This window comes from Penaeus vannamei, chromosome 20 (assembly GCF_042767895.1).
Source record: "Penaeus vannamei isolate JL-2024 chromosome 20, ASM4276789v1, whole genome shotgun sequence".
In the NCBI taxonomy this organism is placed as follows: Eukaryota; Metazoa; Arthropoda; class Malacostraca; order Decapoda; family Penaeidae; genus Penaeus; species Penaeus vannamei.
The window spans coordinates 4,791,176-4,811,582 of record NC_091568.1 but is presented as its reverse complement, the minus strand read 5'-3'; the positions used below and the strand labels follow the sequence as shown (position 1 = coordinate 4,811,582).

Below are 20,407 nucleotides of genomic sequence, written 5' to 3'. Positions count from 1 at the left end.
CGATGATTCCCTGATTAACATGGATGAACTGACAGAAGCACTTATCCCACCTGATGAAGTGCCAGAGCCTTTTACATCAATATCTGGTGCTCGTGTAGTAGAAATTGTTGAAGGTCATGCTGAACGTCCAGCAGTTGCAGAAATTGTTATGGAAGAGGATGAGGATAAAGAGGATGAAGATGATGATGATGAAGATGATGATGACGATGACGATGATGATGATGATGATGACGAGGAGGATGATGATGACGATGAAGATGTATTTACAGCAGAGAAAGTAATGCATAAGGAAGAAAGTATCCAGTCCGAAGGAACAGAAGGTGAAGTTGAAGTAGAAAAGCTTGTTGAAAGAGAAAAGGGTAAACTTGTAGACAGACCAAGTATAGATGAGGCTATGGGAGCGGTTGGGGGATCAGAAGAAGACCTTGATGAAAACTACTATGATGATGATGATGAAGATGACGATCATGCTCAGATGAGTGACCAGTCTCCTCAGTCCCCTGATCTTGTTTCGGAACCTGACGAATACCATGATGATTACCAGGAACCAGAATATTATCAGCCATTTGCAAGGCAGATAGACATGGGATATGCTTTCCCTTCACGAACTTTATCCCGCATAAGTGAACGGAGTACAACTTCAGAACAGGAGCATGAGCAAGACCACATTGGTATACCTGAGCCTGAGCCTGAACCAGAACATACAGATAGCAAAATTTCAACTCCCACAGAAGAGAAGCAGCCTTCTATTCCCTCAGAAGAGCAGCAAGGGGAATTGCCATCTGATTATTCAAATTCAACTAGTGATGACAATCAGAGTGACAGAAGAGTGAGTTTGAATGCAGAAGAGCAAGAACCAGTTCAAGAATATGCAGCAAAATTTTTTCTCAGAGATTTACCAGAATTCGTGCCAGGGGATGAGAGTGATGAGTTCCCTTCACCTCCCAGTTCTGCCTTTTTAGAGAATCCTCACACAGAGCTAAGCCACATAGAAACTTACTATATGGAAATCAATCAACGAGTAAACTTAAGTAGTGAGGGAATATATGATAACATTCCAGTGAAATTTGAGGGTATCCATGAAGTATCAGAATCAGAATCAGCCTCTGAGGAAAACCACACATTACAGGAACCTGAGGACAATCTTGAATTGTTGGAGGATGTACAGTCAGTAGAAGAACTGGAGATGGAGCCTGGGACCTCAGGAGTAAAAGATAAGCCAGCTGCTACGAAACCTAAAACCCCCACACGCTTAAGGAGAGAGCTGTCGACGCCCTCTCCTCCTCCTCCACCTCCTCCCCCCAGACCTTTTATGAGACCTCCCTCCTTGTCTAGAAGTCCAAGCCCTCCTCTAACTCCCCCAACACCTATTGTTAGAGATATTCCTATGGGCAAGCCAGAGGGAGGCCAGGCCACCGATGCGAGACACCGTGTAGCTATAGAATTTGAGGTGCGGGGGGGACATCTCCATGAGAGTAGGGAAAACCTTTCTACACTGGGTCTAGCTGCTCAAAGTGATACTGGAGAATGGAATAGTTTTTAGTATGATATTTTCCTTTCTTTTTATAGATCATAAATTTGTTACAGGAGTATCTCAGAATATGTGTTGTTACTGTCTATTAATATGTCACAGTCCCTTCCTTTGCTCACTTAACACTTAAAAAGACTTTCTATCGACACCTTACCATCGTTTGGAAACACCTGCACAAAAGGTTTTCTTTTTGCTTACTTGCATAACCATAGATTTAAGGATATATTAATCTTACATTTTCCATTTGGTGCATTATTCAGGAAATTTAAACCCCGTCAAGTATTGTGTGGTGTTAGAGAGTTATTATTTACTCTCAGATAAGTTAGCGTCTGAATTATCATATCATATTGGTGTTCACGAGCAATATATTGTAAGTCGTGCAAGACTCTCTTTTTAGCAGTTTTGATGTTGGTTGCTGTTCTACTGTTTCCTGTTAAACTTATCTGAATTTGGATCCAAGGAATTAGGAAGTAGGAATGCTGTGTGTCAAATGAAGCTCAATGGAAGATTGTTACCTATGAATTTTTAAGCTTTAATTTAGTATAGGAAACATATAGCCCCACATGCACAACGACGTCACATTACAAAGGTGGAGCAGGTGTGAGAAGATAAGTTTTATTTTATGGTGATGGGTAATATCTTAATATGGTTTTGAAGGAATATGATGCCACCAGTATGTTTAAAGATAGGTAATTTGGTAAGACTATGCTTTATATTCAGATTCGTCAGTGCAGCTTCACTTTTTTATCACGGTTATGATTTTTTATCACTTTGTAACATTTTGTATTGATATAATTATTATTATTATTTTTTTAGTATGGATTATATTGTTTCCTCAGCTAATAGCAGTATGACAGTTATGCTGCATTATTTTGCTAAATTGTCATTTATGTCAACATTTCATTTACATAGGATTGTGACAGCTATCAGATAATATACTGAATGCATGTCATTATGGACATCCAAATCCTAAGGTAATATAAGCATGAAGACTTGGTTCCAGACACCAAATGTAAGAGAAACATACTTTTGTAAAATCTGAAGAGATGGTTTAACAGGTATGATTTAGGTTCATCATTATCAGAAAATTATTTTAAAATTGCTAAGCAGATAGTCCAGAAGTAAAATAATGAAAAAGCCAAGACAAAAAACAACAAACTCATAATGTGATCATACCTAAATGAGAACTGCTTATGCAGATTTTTTTTCTAATATACATGATTTACAAGTATTTTGTCTTGATTCTAATCATAGACTGAAACATCCCCTAAGTGCCAAAACAGCATTGCTTAAGTTCAGATTGTATATATGGAATAACAAAATGCATATTGAGTTGCATACAAGATGCCTCAATTTTTCAAAGTTATGAAATGATGAGCGAGAGTTGTTGATGATTAGCCAATTTTCTCCATCCAGTCTTATGACTAATTATATAGATCAATTCCAAGGTCATTAAGGGCTCATATAAGTAAGTAGTCACCTTCATCAGCATCTTAGGTACTGTTGTGTTAGAAGAAATTACCATGTTATTGATATATGCATTTCATACAATGAGTGGATTTAAAGCAAAGTTTGGGAGCTGCCAGGCTTCTAAGTGTTTTGAGCATTTTGTCCATTTGAGCAGTAGATGATTTCATCTTTGATGGATGTGGATGATATGAATGTTCATGGGAAAGAAATTCCTTATTTTGTTTAGAAGGAGGATATATTATGTGTAACCAATATTTGAAGAAATTAATAATCCTCTCTTTCACTTGTTAAAACACCAGTGTTGAGTTTGAAAGCTACTGCTGCACCATATTGAAGTACTAATACGTCTTATATTTATATCCCTGATAGATGTTTGTACAGCTACTTATGCCTGAAGTTAAGTCTTTTAGGCTTCATAGAGTAATTTTAAGAGGACAGGCATAATGTTTTCTAAATGAAGATGAAACAAAGCAGTCAGGCAGGAAAAGGCTTCATGAATGGAGCAAGAAATAAATCATACAATTTGAATGATAAACCATGAATAATACCACTTCTATGACTGATGGGTCATGTCTTTATCATTGTGTTAGTTGTTGCACCTGTACTGTTTCATCACTGCTCAAAAGGCTAATGGATGTAGTACTGTACATATGAATGTTCAAGTTTACTATTGATTTCAAGGCCAATATTGCTTTTATACCCATGAGTCTTCTTTAAATTCTTATTACATGTTAATTACTGCTATGCAACAGTAAGTCCAACATTTGCTAGTTTCTTGCATAAAATATTAATTTTTCTACAATTTAAGTTGATTATGTATACTCACAGCTGATGCACATGTTTTCTGCAGTATCTTGAAAATATAAAATGGTTGCCTGTGTGTTTGAGGTAATTCATAGTGACATAAAAAGCCTAAATTTTAGATATTGGCTTTGCAAAACTGAATCAAGGGTTATAGTAGATTTTCACACATAGAAAACACCTTGAGGATTCCTTTAAATGAAAATAAATAGTATTGGGTTTAGATTCAGTACCTTTTAAGACACCTGCACTGTAACTATGCTGAATGAATTACTTTATGCTTAGTTCTTATGGGAAAATAGCTGCAAGAATGGTTGTAAGCAAGAAGCCCCAAACCATGGCACAAGCAACTTCTCTTGCATCATGATTCCTATTTCCATGGTAAAGTGTTCATTGTGAGGTATACTCAAGGATTTTTGGCATGGGATCTTTGAATTTTCTCTTGTAGTTTGAAGTGAATTGACTGGATGTCGGCACATTTGACTGAGGACTGACTGATGGATGCAGTGTCTGACCTCTCTTTGGTTGTTATTTTGCAGCCTTGCTGGGTGATCGTAGGTGCCGATACATAAATGGAGTGCCTGTTCACTTGTGCGATAGGTTTGGCCCACCCTAACTCTGTGCTCTATGGTAAGACAAGCAAGAGCAAGCAAGACAAGAGATGCAACTTTGTGGTACATTGGCTATCCTTTTGTCACTCATCATCTAATCTTTTATTATAGTACTTGCCACATAGGGTAGTTCACTAGTACAAGGAAGTTTTCATATGGCTCGTTAAATGTCAGAGAGTTGGAGGAAAATGAGACTTATTCAAACTTCCTCAGAAACTGCTGAACCACTTTATCAAACAACCCTTCTGATAAGTTAGTTCATGGCAAGCACTTATGTTGGTGCCAAAACTAGTACGGTATGTACAGCATATGTCATGATTCAGAGTTTAGTACCATATTGTAGTTATAGTGCAGTTGTATAAGCACTGTGTTTAGATGAAAATCAGTTTGTAATGATAATCAAATATATTTGTATTGTAAACAGTCATGGCTAGTACCTGGGAGTCTATAGATAAGTTGTTGCCTTTACTGGTCTGAAGCTGTGCTAAATGAGAAAGTGGATGATTATGTCATGTCATGCAATCTCTTTGTTGATTATGAATGACACATTATCCACATCTAAAAGCCTCATTATTTAAACCTTCCCTAAATGTTTGCCTATTCATGTTTTAAAGTTTTAGAACCTCTCTTTGTCTTGTCTTACCATTTGCACTTATTAGCATACTAATTTGCATACTAATTTGATTTTTTTTGCAGTGCGAGGCTGTTGATGGAGTAGTAGTATTTTATCTTTTGTTCAAGCGCCCTCAGATATCTTTTGGTAAATGTGGTGTTGCATGTCAATAGTGCAGATTTTTTCTCTTAATTTTTTCCCCCCACACTTATTTACAGATTATATTTATGCAATTAGAGTACTAGCTTTAGTCGCCTTCTACGGTGTTCAGTATCAGTTGTCGTCAAAGTTGGAGAGGTCAGACAGTGTGCCAATGTTGTTTGTGAGGAGTATACAATCAGTGTGTATTTGATCAGCCATTTTTCGTCCTGGAAATTGATGTATATTAGACAAATTCATTTCATGTTTGGCTTCCTTAGTTGATCATTGCATTTTCATTGTTCTTGTGACAGAAGATGGCTGGTTGCAAAGCACATACTACATTAAATATTTCCTTAATTTTGAAAGTAGTTTGGCTGTGTTTAGTTCTAAGACATTAGGAGTCACATATTCTTATTAAGAATTCACCCTTAAAGTAAAAGAGTTCTGATCATTTTCAGTGTTGCAAGACTATAGATAAAGTAATCATTCAGAACTATTAACATGAAAAAGTATCATTTAGAAAAAATGTTGGTATATTTTTGAACTTCTTAAGAGTGAAAACCTCTGTTTCTTTACAATTATGAAGAATTTAGACCATTCAAATGAATTGCTGCAGTATTGAAAACGAAATCACAAGGTAGAAGCTGAACCATGCCAGACTATATACACATATAAAACAAAACCTATATATGTCAGATGCTTGTACTTGGGTTGTAACTGTGAACTGTGAGGTCTGATGTGTAATCCCAGTTGCATGATGATTGATTAAACAAACACAAACATATTGCAGAACTAAATAAATGCTATATCTAATTTACATTCAGCTTTGTATAGTAATTGATTATTGATATTGAAGATTCATGTTTAAGCCAGTACTATCACAATTAAAAGATTTTCTTACAGAAAGTTCACTTTGCCATTCAACAGCTATTACAGTACAGGACATTGATAGAAATAAGTAAGTAGAGATTCATGTAAAACTTTACTTTTCACAGAACATTGTCTATACATTTTAAAATAAATATCATGTGACATTGCAACAAAGAAGATGGTATAAGATAAAGCTGGCCATATTGTTCTTGAATTTATGAACAGTAGCCTTACATTGAACGATTCAGACTCATTTGAGTGTCCAGTTAAAATATCTTTTTGTTCTCTCTACAATTTCAGTCATGTTTTCTTAGAAAGCAGACACCAATGAGAGTGAATCTTGGACCTTCTTAGATATATAGCATCGGAAGTTATTTGTCGCTATTTATTTATTATTCAGCTGTTTTAAACCACAAAAGAGATATTACTTCTGTTGTTATAGTATATTTTCTTTGAATTCCTTCTAAGAATTTGTCAGATATGTCCTTCTAGACTTGATTTTTAAAATGAATTGCATTTATGTTTGGTCTCTGATTTTGAATTAAAATGCATTATAAATTTAGTTTTGTTACAAAGATCATTTGCATTTTGATGTATTTTCTTGAGCTGTGTAAAATTTTCTCATTTGAGTAAGAAGTTTTGCAGCATTTTAGAACTATACTTTACAAACCAGCCAAATCATGTAAGATATAATAGAAAAATAATCTTCCAAATAACTGTGCTGATAGTTTTGGCTCACTGAATAGATTTGCTAACAACAAAACAGTACAAGAGATTATTTAGATGTGATTTTATTTTGAAATTTGTAAAAACTCTCTTTTGTGGATATAGGTATAGTCTTGGAAGAATATCTTATTTTTTCTTGTATTGTTCATACATTAAAGAAGGTAATTTTATAACTTTATCATATATTTGGCTATTCATGGTGTATTACTTTTTTTTTTTTTTACAGTGAGTAATTTGAAACACTAAACTGCACATTACATTTTGGTCTTATATTTTCCATTAAGAATATATGTAATACATTAGCTAGCATTGACGTATCTGAAGTTGTTGCACTGTCTTCGTTATAGCGTTCATCATTGTGTGGACATTTATTTGCCAAGACTGGTTTACTCAGTCGTTTCCCATGATTTATTGCCTGATAATGATCTTGGATTGATCAGTAAAATCTTGCTATTTTGATTTCAAATTCATTGTCTCTGTCTCTTGGATTTTTGCATTATGAAAGGTCACTGGAAGTATTTAGTATATGATTTTTTCTTTGATCAGATCTTTAGCCGTATTGTGCTCTTGATTGTTCAGAGTTTCTTTCTCTCATTGCTCATGTACATCAGTCTATGCTGTGTCCGTCTTTGAAATATTATGGTTATAGTATCACATGACGAAAGTAATCCCTTTATAGGTACTTTCCAAAAGACTTCAGATATATACAATATGATTGATATTGATCTGTTAGGTGAGGATATTACTTACAAGTAATATACTTAGAGTTATGATTTTTTTTCTTGATTGATGTGTCTGTATGTGTGCATGTGTGATTGTGTATTTGTGTAAGTGTATATGCATATGAATGCACATGTATTCATATATATTTGTGATGCATTACATGTATATTTATACATGCAAATTTGCACACACATATGTAAGTAAACATGTGTATGCTTATGTATGTGCACACATGCACTTATATACTCATAAATGAAAATGCATGCTTATATACACACATCTGTATATGCACACATAAGCACATAGACATGCACATACATACACATAGACACAAATACCCATGATTATATACACATGCACATAGATATTGATGTGAATATGCACATGGTCCTACATATATACATTGACATGCACTTGTGCTCACTAAACATTTTTAATAAAAGATATATTTATATTTTAAATTTCTGATTTTTTAACACATAACTTGTCATGTGTGATGATTTCTTTTTATTTATATTTGGTAATAGGCATCTTTATATCCAGTATTTATTAAGAGACTTCCTGTTTGGTGTTCAGATGTGCCAAAAAGTTCATTTAGTAATTGCAAGGCAAGGTATGCTTGAAGTGCTAACTTTTATAGGATAAAATGTTTAACAAATAAAGCTAAAAGAATTCATTCATCAGTAGCTTATATTTCATGCATAAAATAGAAATGCAAGGTTAGTGCTTGATCTCCAGCAAAAAGGAATTTTGCTTTACAAAAGCCAGACCACATCATGCGGCACGTATTTTCCTATGCAGACTCTTTTAAATTTACATATGTATAAAGCCAATATACCTGTAGATGCATAGAGTTCTGTTAGTGTTAAGATACTTTCATTTTATTAGACAATCAAAGGGATATTGTTTACACTTAGTTTGGTTTAAAATCAGTTACACATTTCTAAGGGAGGGCAAAGGCAATGATTGCCTATTTGTGGTTAGTAAAGTAATTGCTCTCACTAGATAAAAGATTATCATAAAAGAACCGCAGTTTTGGTGAGGAAGCTTACTGAAATCCATATGTTATTTTTATTTAGGGTATGTAGTTTTGTAAGGTGATGTCAGTATTTCATGCCAAAAAATTAATTCAGACAAGAAATAGGCATAACCAATATTAGTTCAGTTAAATGTTATATTTATTAAAACAGCAGGTGCTGATGATAATCCTATTGAGATAGGGTCAGAACTAGTAGTAAAATTATAATTTTTTTGTAACATATTAAGCATTTTCCATCAACATTTATTGGAAAGAAAAAAAATCTTTTCACTTTTGATATGATGAGTAAGATAGTGAAGGCAGAAGACTGTGTAATAATTGTCTGAATGTTATCCAGAAATATAATTTTTGCATTGATGTTATTGGTTTGTCAATATTAGGTATAAATGTTTGAGAATGTTACCAGAATAAAAATGTAATGTGTAAGGACTTTTTCATGTGTAAGCTAAAGAACTAGATTTTTAAAACTTTGCATTCGGGGTTACTTAAAGCTTATAGGCTACCTGTAAAGCAGTTCATTTAAGGAGCTCAAAACCTTTCATTGTTCCTACAAGCTTTTTAGTATGACATGAAAATAAGATATAGTGGTTTGTCAAGCTACCTCTCTTTCATATAAGCAGTATGTCAGCCAAACTTTAATTATGGTTTGCTTTTTGGTTACCTTCTTGCCAGTATTTCAACTTTCATGCTAATTTGTCTGAAAGGAATGTGAAGATATATATACTGATACTTTTTTTTACTTGAAAAATTTTCAAAACTGTTTTTTAATGACAGGAAAGTTGTAGGTTAAGAATAGGAAACAGGAATTTGTATCTTCTAAGTCCATGTTATATATTTAAAAAGCAGAAATGATTGCTGGCATACATAATACTCTTTACCATTTACAACATTGGCACAGTCTTTTTTAGATCACTAAATTAATAGCTTTATAAGTTTATAAGAATTTTGATTCTTCTTCTAGGCATCAGTATTCAACCTAAAAACTTTAGATACTGTACCTTGTATTAAAAATAATTGAAAGACATTAATTCCTATGCAAATGAAGTTAACCAAAGAAATGGTGGGACCTTGTAAATTGGTGGTATTTATGGTATTAAGCATTTAAGCTTAATAACTATGGTACTTCGGGGAAATGCCAATGGATCATGAATTTAGTTACTATTACCGCATACAAATGTCTTATTCAGTCTCCGCTATTAGGAATGCTCTGTGTGTTGCTGGTTCTGGATGATTCTGTGCAAATCATAGCTGCCCCGTGTCACATTTATTTTCTCCTTTTTAGACTTACCCTAATTGTATTGCATCCTCCCGTTAGTGTCTATAATTTCTGACTTGTCACACAGTATGATTTTGTAGCTTGCTTAGTCCATGCAACTTTAAGACTCTGAATAATCATGCACACATGAAAAGGGGAAAAAAATAGTTTTATACTGAATTGATCTTTTTGTTTGGATGAAAACTGTCTGTGTCAAATTTGATTTTTCTAATTCTCCTCTTCATCACTTTTTGTTGGTATTTATGAATCAGAAATTGAATGTAGTAACCTTTAATGACATAATGACAAAGAAGCATATGCTGTTAGTTTCAGTGTGATAAGACTACTTGAAACTCTTCGTATTTGTGGATAACTTGATTATATTGGCACTGTATATAATGTAAATTTTATATGAAATGCTGATATTGTTGGCTAATGATAATGAAAGAGGGATGATTGCTACTATGATATTAATGGGAAGTGTAAGGGCAACATGGTTACTTTATGTATTCTGTTTGTGTTTTGACTTGTAGAAAAGTGGAAATTATTCAGTATTTGCTAATGGTACAGTTTCATTTTCTATTTTGCAACTGTTGATTTCATTTAGAATTTTGTTCTAATAACGACTATGGATAAGTAGCAGTGATCTTAAGGATACTGTATCTCCTGGATTTGCATACATGCTCTTCTAAGTATTATACATTAGAGAGTTAAGTCTCAAAACTTCATCATCTTAAGTCAGCCACCAGTGCTTGTAAAAGACAAGTTCTGATGATATGGATATCACTTGTAAGAAATTGTTTTTTGATTTACAAACTAAATCAAAAGTACTTTTATTTATTTATTTTTATTTTCTAAATCATAGCATCCAACATGTGCCATATGTATTATGTTGAGTAAAGATGGACTTGCACAAAAAAAAAAAAAAATCATGATGTTAAAATGAATTTGTGGTGTTCAGTTGACACTTTATTTTATCAAATTCAAGGCATGTATGAATATTGCCTCCTGTTTTTGAGGAAATCTTTCAAGGTTATGTGTATTTGGAACTAACCATTAACTACTGGCTTTCAAAACAACTCAAGAATAATCATGTCTGTGATATAATGTCTTGAGTTCATTCCACGTAAATCTGAACATAATTTGGAAATAGATTTATTATGATTATAAGAAGGAAAATAAGTATTTCTTTCTCAGACATGATACTGAAGATGATCTTTCAAATTATATTGTCAGTGAGTAGTATGAATGGCTTGGTGGTAAAGTAGCCTTTTGCTAGTATTTTTCCAGGTACACTTAAATTCCTATTAACACATAACAAAGTAATGTGAATATCTTTTTAATGGTAAGGTTTTATTTTTGCAATACTGATGAAAAGTTTCATTATACCAAATTTCATCATTGTTACATACAGAAAGTTGATTGTTATAAACAAAAAGTTTATTTGGAGTAATTAAAATAAAATAGAAAAATTAGATATGTAACTGTAAGACCTGGAGATAGAGTTCATGAGATGTGTAACCATTTTGTAAATCTCTGTGCACTTCTTAAAATTTTGATACATGTGAACTTCCATTATGTAGCAAAACATATATTTTGTTAAGTACAATGAAATGGAATTAAGAACATTCAAAATGATGCATAATTCTCTTCCATTTTGCAGTCATTATAAGTAGGCATCAATTTGGATATGAAATGTGGAGACAGTATTAGAAGCTACATTTTCAGTCTGCGAGGCTGAGGAAGGTTTGCCTAAAGAATTGTGTGAATCATGTACAGTATGTAAATAAAATAATTGGATTCTCTTGAAAACAAGGTGAATGTAAATTAGCATTGCTCATGTATACTATTTATTGAGAATGCTAATTATGTAAACACTGTTCTTTTTCAGTGTTGGTATATTATGTTTGTGTATCACGTCTTTTTTCTTTGTTGGTTGGCCCTTCGTTTCCACTTCATTTAGAAATTAAGATGATAAATGATCAGGTTAATCCTAGAATATTTTTCATCAGAAGGGAGGCTTTATATCAGCTCACAGTGTTTGTTATTGATGGAAGAGACTCCAAAATTTTGTGTAGATCTTCATTACTGCTGTATTGGTGTAGTGTAAGAGATCAGCTTGTGCTAACTGTGTGGTGGTGATCCCTTATGCTTTTTTGATAATGATGGTAAATATGTAAATGGTATTTGTTTAGTACTGAAATTGTGGTACAGGTGTCTTTTCATTAAGAAAACTATGAAACTAATTGAGGATTTGAGTAATGAAGATGGTGTCTGTTGTAAACTTGACGAACCTCAGTGCAAAAAACAAATACAGTATATTTGCTTAGAGACATCTTTTATTGATGAATGATTAACTCCAAGCAGTGTGTTACTGGATTAATTTCTTTTTCTACTGCTGTTTTATTTTATACCTCTAACAATGTTTCCTTGACAAACTAATAAACGTATGAATTTTTCATGTTTGTGATAGTATTTTCATCTGTAGTCTCATAATAGTTTGTCATTTGGCAGCAATTCGTATTTACAGGTAATTTTGATAGTATTTGTCTACAATGGATATTACATAAAATTCATTATGTGCAGTTCATTAACACTTGTATAATCAAAACAGGAAGATAATTTTGTTTTCAAGCAAACTTGATTTCTAGTCGTGCAAAGTGTGTTACATCACCTCAGTTTGACGTGCTTCATTCCATATACCAGTGATTTTCTATTTAAAAAAGAAATTGGTTCCTTGAATTATTATGGATAGTTATTTCATCTATGAGACAGGCATTGTTCAGCATTTGTTCAAATTAACTAAATTTCATCTATTTCAAAGTTATAACCAATATTGATAATTCTAGTACATGAAGAGAACTGCTCTGAATATGTTTGAGGTAGTTGCACTTTCGAAACAAGTCCACCCAATTCACGGTGTTGCACTAATTGACTAATCCTTGGGCACAACTAGTGCACGCTTGTGATCCCATCAGCATGATTCACAGGAATGGGTTGTGCTTTTATGAGACTGTGTTCTTTCACTACTAATATGCAGAATGACATGATGGCTGTTGGAGTGGACACTTTTCCTACCTGTGTACCATTAAAGTTGCTAGTAATATTCTGTTATGAATTAGATATAAAACTAGCAGATATTTTCAGTGACATTTTTTGACAAATTTCATTTATAAAGTAGATGTTTAAACTATATTATATAAATTTTGATTGCAAGTTTTTTTTTTATGATATATTTATATGTAATTTATTTTTCATTTATCCCAAGGTATAAATGTTTATATTTTATTATTATTATTATTATTATTATTATTATTTTATATATATATAAAATCCCCCCTCCTTTGAAAAAAAGTTTAATTCTTCCAACTCACATGTCTACTCTTCTTTTTTATGAATGCTATTATCACTTTTATAAAATCACCGTCATTATCATCTTCACGTTCATTAGCTTTTTATATTTTTTGTTTTTTTATTGTTGCTATTAATTTTTCCATTCTTTTATAAATGAAAGTAATTAAATGATAAACTAAGTTCCAAGCACTCCAACTCTGTCATTCAAGTGATGGATTTGGAAAATATCTTGATTAACATATTGGGAAAAAAGATCAGCAGAGTTGCCGCTTGGCTTGCAGTGAGCCAAGAGTCATGTCACGTTGAGACTTTTCCGTAGATTAACCTAATAAAATAACACAAAAAAAAAAGAGAGAGAAAGAAAGAAAAGGAAAGGAAAGTTGGTGTTTGACCATGATAGCTAACAACACAGACGCCAATGAGGTAAGTCCCCGTGGTGTGGCAATGCCTGCCTTACCTGCTGTCGTGCTGCTTAAACATAGCGTAACAAAACACGTCTTGCATGCCGTTCCAGTACATGTTGTGGTCATCTTTAGCTTCTTTGGAAATTGGTTCCCCCATTATCAAAGTGAGCTTATTTACTTGTTTGATTTTATGGTACTGTAGAGTTTTGTGTGTTTGTTTGTGTACGTGCATATATTTGTGTGTATGTATGTGTATGTTTTTGTATCTGTGCCTTTGTGTGTCTGACTGAATGTCTACATTTGCCTGACTGTCTGTCTGTCTGTCTGTCTATTTCTGTCTGTTTTTCTTTCTAATGCGTGTATGTGTGTGTTTAGTGTGGGCATGAATGTGTGTGGTGTGTGCACGAGTGTGTGTGGTGTGTGGTGTGCGTGTGTGTGTGTTTTGTGTGTGTGTGTGTGTGTGTGTGTTCTGTGTGTGTGTATGTGAGTGTGTGTGTGTGTGTGTGTGTGTGTGTGTGTGTGTGTGTGTGTGTGTGTATGTGTGTTTTTTTTTTTTTGTGGGTGTGTGTATGTACATGTGTGTGTGTGTGTGTGTGTGTGTGTGTGTGTGTGTGTGTGTGTGTGTGTGTGTGTGTGTGTTTGGTTTTTGTGTATGTGTGTGTTTGTGTATGTGTGTGTGTGTGTGTGTGTGTGTGTGTGTGTGTGTGTGTGTGTGTGTGTATGTATTGGGTGCATGTGTGTGTGTAAGGCTTGCGTGTATTTGTGACTGAGTGTCTGTGTGTTAGGGGGGAGGTGCATCTGTGCGTGCATGTGTTTGTACGTCTACGTGTATGTGTACATGTGTCCGTTGATGTAATTCATGTTCAGAAACCTACATTTGTGCACATACTATACACACATTTGTAAACTACACTCACCAATCCACATGTACCCCCTCCTCACACACATGTATGCACATGCACAAGTACACACACATGCACATAGTTATGGACTCCTATACACAATTTGTGTATTTATTTAACTAGAATGAAGTTAATTTTGATTATAGGTTCATTTCTGTTATAGATCTGGTAATTTTGTTTATGACTTGGTAGATGTAGCATTGCATGTTATATGATCAAGGCATCCCAAGTCCTTCAAGAAGAAATGTGTTCCTCAGTGAATGATGAAATAATTTTTTAACAAAATTTTGTCACCGTCTTCTTGTATTTTATGTTTTGCTGTAATATGAACACTTTGGGCTGTTAAGGTAATTTCAATACCTGTGTTTGATTCATATTTTAAATTCAAAGTTTTGATATGCCTTCCCTAAATCCTGTTGAATGTTGCCTGTAGATTTTACAGTGTAGATCTAGAAGCCACCAAATACACCTTGAAGGTTTAAACATCAAAACACGAAGACTCCTATACTGACTGTCCTAGAGTGGGATGCAGGGATTATGATAGGGAAGAATGAAGTATAGATTGTGGTTGACCTGGTTATATATATGAATATATATTTGTAAAATTGAAATGGTTCCATTGTGACTGCTGTTCTGCTGTTGTTTTACTTCTCCAACCTTTATTTTGTTTAAGTTTATGTTCATTCATAACATAGAGGGTTAATGCTCTCTTTTATATCATATTGCTCTAGTCTGTTAAAAAAATGTGCTTATCAAGTCACTAATGCATCTAGCACAAAGAATTAAATGGTGTATCTTTCCTCAAGTATCCCTGTTACCATGGATGGATTGTCAGTAAAGATTATCTTCACAAGCATGTAGATAAATCTTTATTGAGATCCTGAGATTAGACACGTAATGTTTAAAAGGTATTTCCCTTGTTCCTTTACCCAAAATATTGCAGCTGGTTGGAGAGTTAAGACGTGCTAATGCTGGCTTTTTAGAGTGTGTCTGGCAGTAGACAGGCATTGCCACTCCTCGGACGGACAGTATAAGGGTAGTCATCCGCTCTGAGAGCAGGGCTTCTCTTTTTTATTGTTAAATTTTAAAATGTAATTGTGATATGGTCAAAAAGATAAGGTTACAATTTGAGAGAAGTGATCAGATAACAAATGAATAATTCATTGGAAAAAGAGTCATACATTGATTTGACTATATGCATGATTTTCAAATATTAGAAATGTTTTTTGGGGTGTCTTAGATTGTTCTATTTTTTTGTAAAGCTTCAGAGATATCTGAAATAGGTCAAAGTAGTTATTTGTTGGTTCCAAACTCTCTGTACCTGTAATGTAAGTAGACTCAGCTGTGCATTTGCTCACATCAGTCTTTAAGTTAAATGCACACAGTGTCCTTTAATGGAAAGCATCTTTACTGTCAGATGTTATGATTGATAAAGGACCAGCAGGCAGTAACTTAGTTATCTCTTTCAAATTCCACTTTTGCATTATGCCATATTGTTTTGAAGTGGTGTGTAGTTGTGTGAGGTTTTCTGCACACACAAAGATGGATAGCACCTGTTATTTTTAACAACTGATGATTTTTTGCTCTTGAATGGAAAAACTAAAGTATATTTATTTGTGATTGTGGTTTAGTCTCTCTAATGAAATTATTATTTTATATCTGTATCGGTAGGATTTTCTTTACTTTAGTATTTTTTTTATTTTGTTTCAGTGTCATTATGATATTTCCATCCTTCAGCAAAAGTTCCATGTTTTATTATATTGCCAAATTCTGAAAAAAAATATTTGTTTTGTTATGTTTTACTTTTTCCCAAGTGTGCTTTGTCATTATACTTAGCTGTCTGTTCTGTATTCAGGATATTTTTTTATGCGTTTACATATGCTGACATATGATTGGAATATATGCATGTTATTATGTTATTTTACCACCTGTATATTGTATTTCACTTTATTTTGTTTTCTTCCCATCTGGTTGGAGTTAATTTGTGAGACATTATTTTAAGTTTGTTTTGGTTTCATGGTTATTAAGCTTCATTATTGGTGATTATGCGCCACAGATTGATGTTTCTGTTGAACTTTTCAATCAATACAAAATCTGAATGAAAAAAGGAACTGGTGCTAATACATTGTATATATACACACACAAATGGTTTTTAAGGGACAATGCATGAAGCCAAGCCTTGGTGTCTTGCTTATACCGATAGTATTGGTTAATAGGGATTTCAGTAGAAGAATTTGCATTCATTTTGTTTATTTTGTTTCATTTATTTTTTTATTTTTTTGCTTTGCAAGAAAGATCAATATATTTTAGATTCTTCTTATATTCATGTTGTGTAGTATATATATTTATATACACGCATAAATGTATATATGTGTATATATACGTATACGTATATGTATATATATGTGTATGTATATGTGTATGTATATGTGTATATATATATATATATATATATATATATATATATATATATATATATATATATATATATACATATATATACATACATATATATACATATATATATATATATGTATATATGTATATATATATGTATATATGTATATATGTATATATATGTATATATATATGTGTATATATATATATATACATATATATATATATATATATATATATATATATATATATATATATATATACATACACATATATATACATATATATATATATATGTATATATGTATATATATATATATATATGTATATATGTATATATATATATATATATATATATATATATATATATATATATATATATATATATATATATATATATATAATATATGTGTGTGTGTGTATATCTATATCTATATATTTATATATATATATATATATATATATATATATATATATATACACACACACATATATAAGCACAGTTATACATACATACATGTACGTATGTATGCACATGATTACAATGTTTTTTGTTGTAAGTGCTGTTACTTGGTATTAAGTTGTTTTGCTGTTACAGCTATAAAATATCAGTCTAATATTCATTAGATTATTTAAGATATTTTGAATGATGTAGGTTATAGTTAAACTTCAGAGACCCAAAATTGTTAACGCAGACTTCAAGTGAGATTGTTTAACATGTTCCAGTAAACAAGTCTGCTCAGCCATTGATTAATACATCTTTCCTTCAACAGTCACCAATTCTACTCAAGTGCAAACGGGAGTCTCACCAGCAGAGGTGACACCACCTAAGGTCAATGATGCAGCCTCAGTACTGCCGTCACACAGCCTAGCCTCCCCCATTGGGCTGAGCCCAGATGAGCCAGTCGTCAGCTCGCCGTCCATCAATGCCTCTCCTGTGACTTCACCCCTGTCAACGCAGAAGGAAAATATACCCATGTCTAATCATGTTAATAACAGGTACTTTATCCAATAAGGGTAGATGCTTTTGTGGACTAATGGTTTCATGGTGATGGTGATTCCTTTGTCGCAATAATTCATGTTATTGTATTGTGATTGAGGCTTTGATATATTTTACTTGATTTTATTCTTGAATTATGATGCATAGGAAGTTTCCTAATGGAAGTTTGAGATTTTTCTTTTTTCTCTCTCTCTCTAAAGGGTGGACTCCATTCCTAATGGGCATGACAAGTCAGTTACAGCTGCACGTGTTGGAGAAATGGAAGGAGAATCAAGGAAGAGAAAGTATCCGAGTGACAAGGCCTATTTCATAGCCAAAGAAATTCTAACAACAGAGAGAACTTATAAAAAAGATCTAGAGGTCATTAATATGGTAAGTGATATTTTTTTATTGAATATTATTTTAAATTGTCATTTTTTAATTACTACTACTCTACATGTCATATCCGTAATGATTGTAGTTTATTGATTGTTTTACATCAATATGGCTCCACAAGTTCTTCGTTACCAAGCAGTCAATTAATAGTATTACCTATCTTACCTGTTTTTCCATTTCCTTGACTTTTGGAAAGATAATGCTGTTATTTTTCACGGTTGATATTATTAACCCAGTACTGACGGGTAAAAATGTTTGGCAAGTGGACATAAGAACAGGATTGTTGGCGCACATTGGCAGTTTCCCCGGTTTGCTCCTGGCTCGATCGGTAGTTTGCGAGTGACATTTAGCACCTGAAAGCTTTTATTCTGCTAGAATTTATAAAAATATTTAAATTTTGAAGGTTTACCTTCATTATAGGTGCCATTGCCTAAAATCTTTACCATATAAATGAAGCCACTACTATCGGAGAAAAACAAACTCCGTCCGACGAGCCATTGGTGCGGGAATGGGCATGATACGAAGCGATCCGTGTTTCAGTCCACAACAGCCAAGGCATGTATGTACATGCCACCCGTCGGCTAGGGGTTAAATATGCTAGAGTAATCATAAATTCAGTAATAATAACATCAATATTAACCCATTGGATCCAAGTGCAATGCAACCCATGCTTGGCCCAACCTGGGGCATTAGCTTGAGTGGTGTGTGTGACATGTAGGCCCACCCCACACAAACACTCTTGTGTTGTTTCAAGACTTCTTGTTTCACCTTTGCGATGCTATTATCTCTTTTCCTGTATCTTTTTTTTTTTTTTTGTAAATTTCCAAGGTCTATATTGAAAAAGATATCATCTCTATAGGTAGTTTGTACAATAAGAATAACAATTGTTATTTGTGTAATTTTGAATTATTTTTGCAATATTAAATTTTCTGCAACACACCCAATGCTGCCGGTCACAATGGGCAGAAGTAAGATCTTGAGTATGAAAATAGTGTTCTCCCAGGAGCTGGCCATGGCTCACATATGATACATCCCAAACTTGTATATCAGTGGAAATAATGCAAGAGCCCCTTCTTAACCCATTCGTCCCGGGTGTCACATATATGAGACACAGGGAAAAAATAAACAGTGTCGGGCTGCCCGCCAGTGCGATGCTGTCTCGGAGCCGCGCTCCGCGGCAGAAGCGGCGCGCGGCCGGGCGGGCAGACAGACTCCGGGGAAGCTCCGCCCGCCGATTTTGTAGCTGCCCGGATTTTTTAAATTTTGGCTACAAAATGTACCCGGCGCGGGTGGGTTAAATGCTCACAGTGTCTAATCTTACTCCGAGAGTTTACTGCACTCATGGCAAGTCATTCCCGTCCCCCTGGCCTTCAGCTGAATTTTTCATGATGGTTCATTCTCATTACCCAACCCTCAGCCAAACTTTTTATGATGTGACAATCACGCTGCCTGGTTCCAGTGATTTTATGATACTGGAAAGAAAGTTTTTCTTAAACACTTAAGGAAAGGGGCAATCAGGTGAGGCAATGTAGCTATACTAATTGGCTTTTTAGGTGCCATCTATGTGCAAACAGAATTCATAAAACTTTTTAAAAGTATATAGGGCACTCCATGTATCCAACAACACTAAATGTATCTTCAGGCACTGTATTATGCAGTATTGTAATGTCCCTTACAAATTCTCATTAAAGGAAGGATTTAAGAAAATATTTGAATCCCCCGCCCCCCACACAAATCACTACGAAATACTAAACATATTTGATAATGTGACTTGTGACTTCTTGTTGCAACTTTTATTTCATATTTCATACATACAATCATTTTATTTCAGTGGTTACGAGAAGAAGTTGGAAAGGAGGAAGGGATGCCGACAGACATCCTTAATCAACTCTTCCAGCTGATTGACCCAATCTATGAGTTCCACACACAGTTCTTGAAGGAGCTGGACACACGTTTAGCATTATGGTAATTTTTTTTTCTTTCTTTTTGTGATATATTTTATTTCATCTGCTATTTGGATAGAGAATCCGTAAATGCTGTGGAAGCAGTTTTTTTCTTTTTAGAAGTGCTAAATTGGTTTGTTATGATTATCTTTCTCATTTAGGGATGGTCGTGCAAGTGGATCGAACAAGTTGGAATCTCAGAGAGTGGGCGATATTATGCTGAAAAACATGAATATGCTAGAGGTAAGTATA

General features: G+C 33.6%; 1 protein-coding gene across 3 annotated transcripts in view; it reads left to right on the top strand.

Annotated features, from left to right (window-relative positions):
- Cdep (Chondrocyte-derived ezrin-like domain containing protein) overlaps nucleotides 1-20,407 on the top strand; it is a 385,231-nt gene that overhangs the window by 358,121 nt on the left and 6,703 nt on the right. For all 3 annotated transcript variants that reach the window (XM_070134759.1, XM_070134758.1, XM_070134757.1), the window contains 4 exons: nucleotides 17,611-17,836; nucleotides 18,038-18,209; nucleotides 20,044-20,177; nucleotides 20,317-20,398. In XM_070134759.1, coding sequence (XP_069990860.1) covers nucleotides 17,611-17,836; nucleotides 18,038-18,209; nucleotides 20,044-20,177; nucleotides 20,317-20,398 — 614 coding nt within the window. The remainder of the gene's footprint in view (nucleotides 1-17,610; nucleotides 17,837-18,037; nucleotides 18,210-20,043; nucleotides 20,178-20,316; nucleotides 20,399-20,407) is intronic.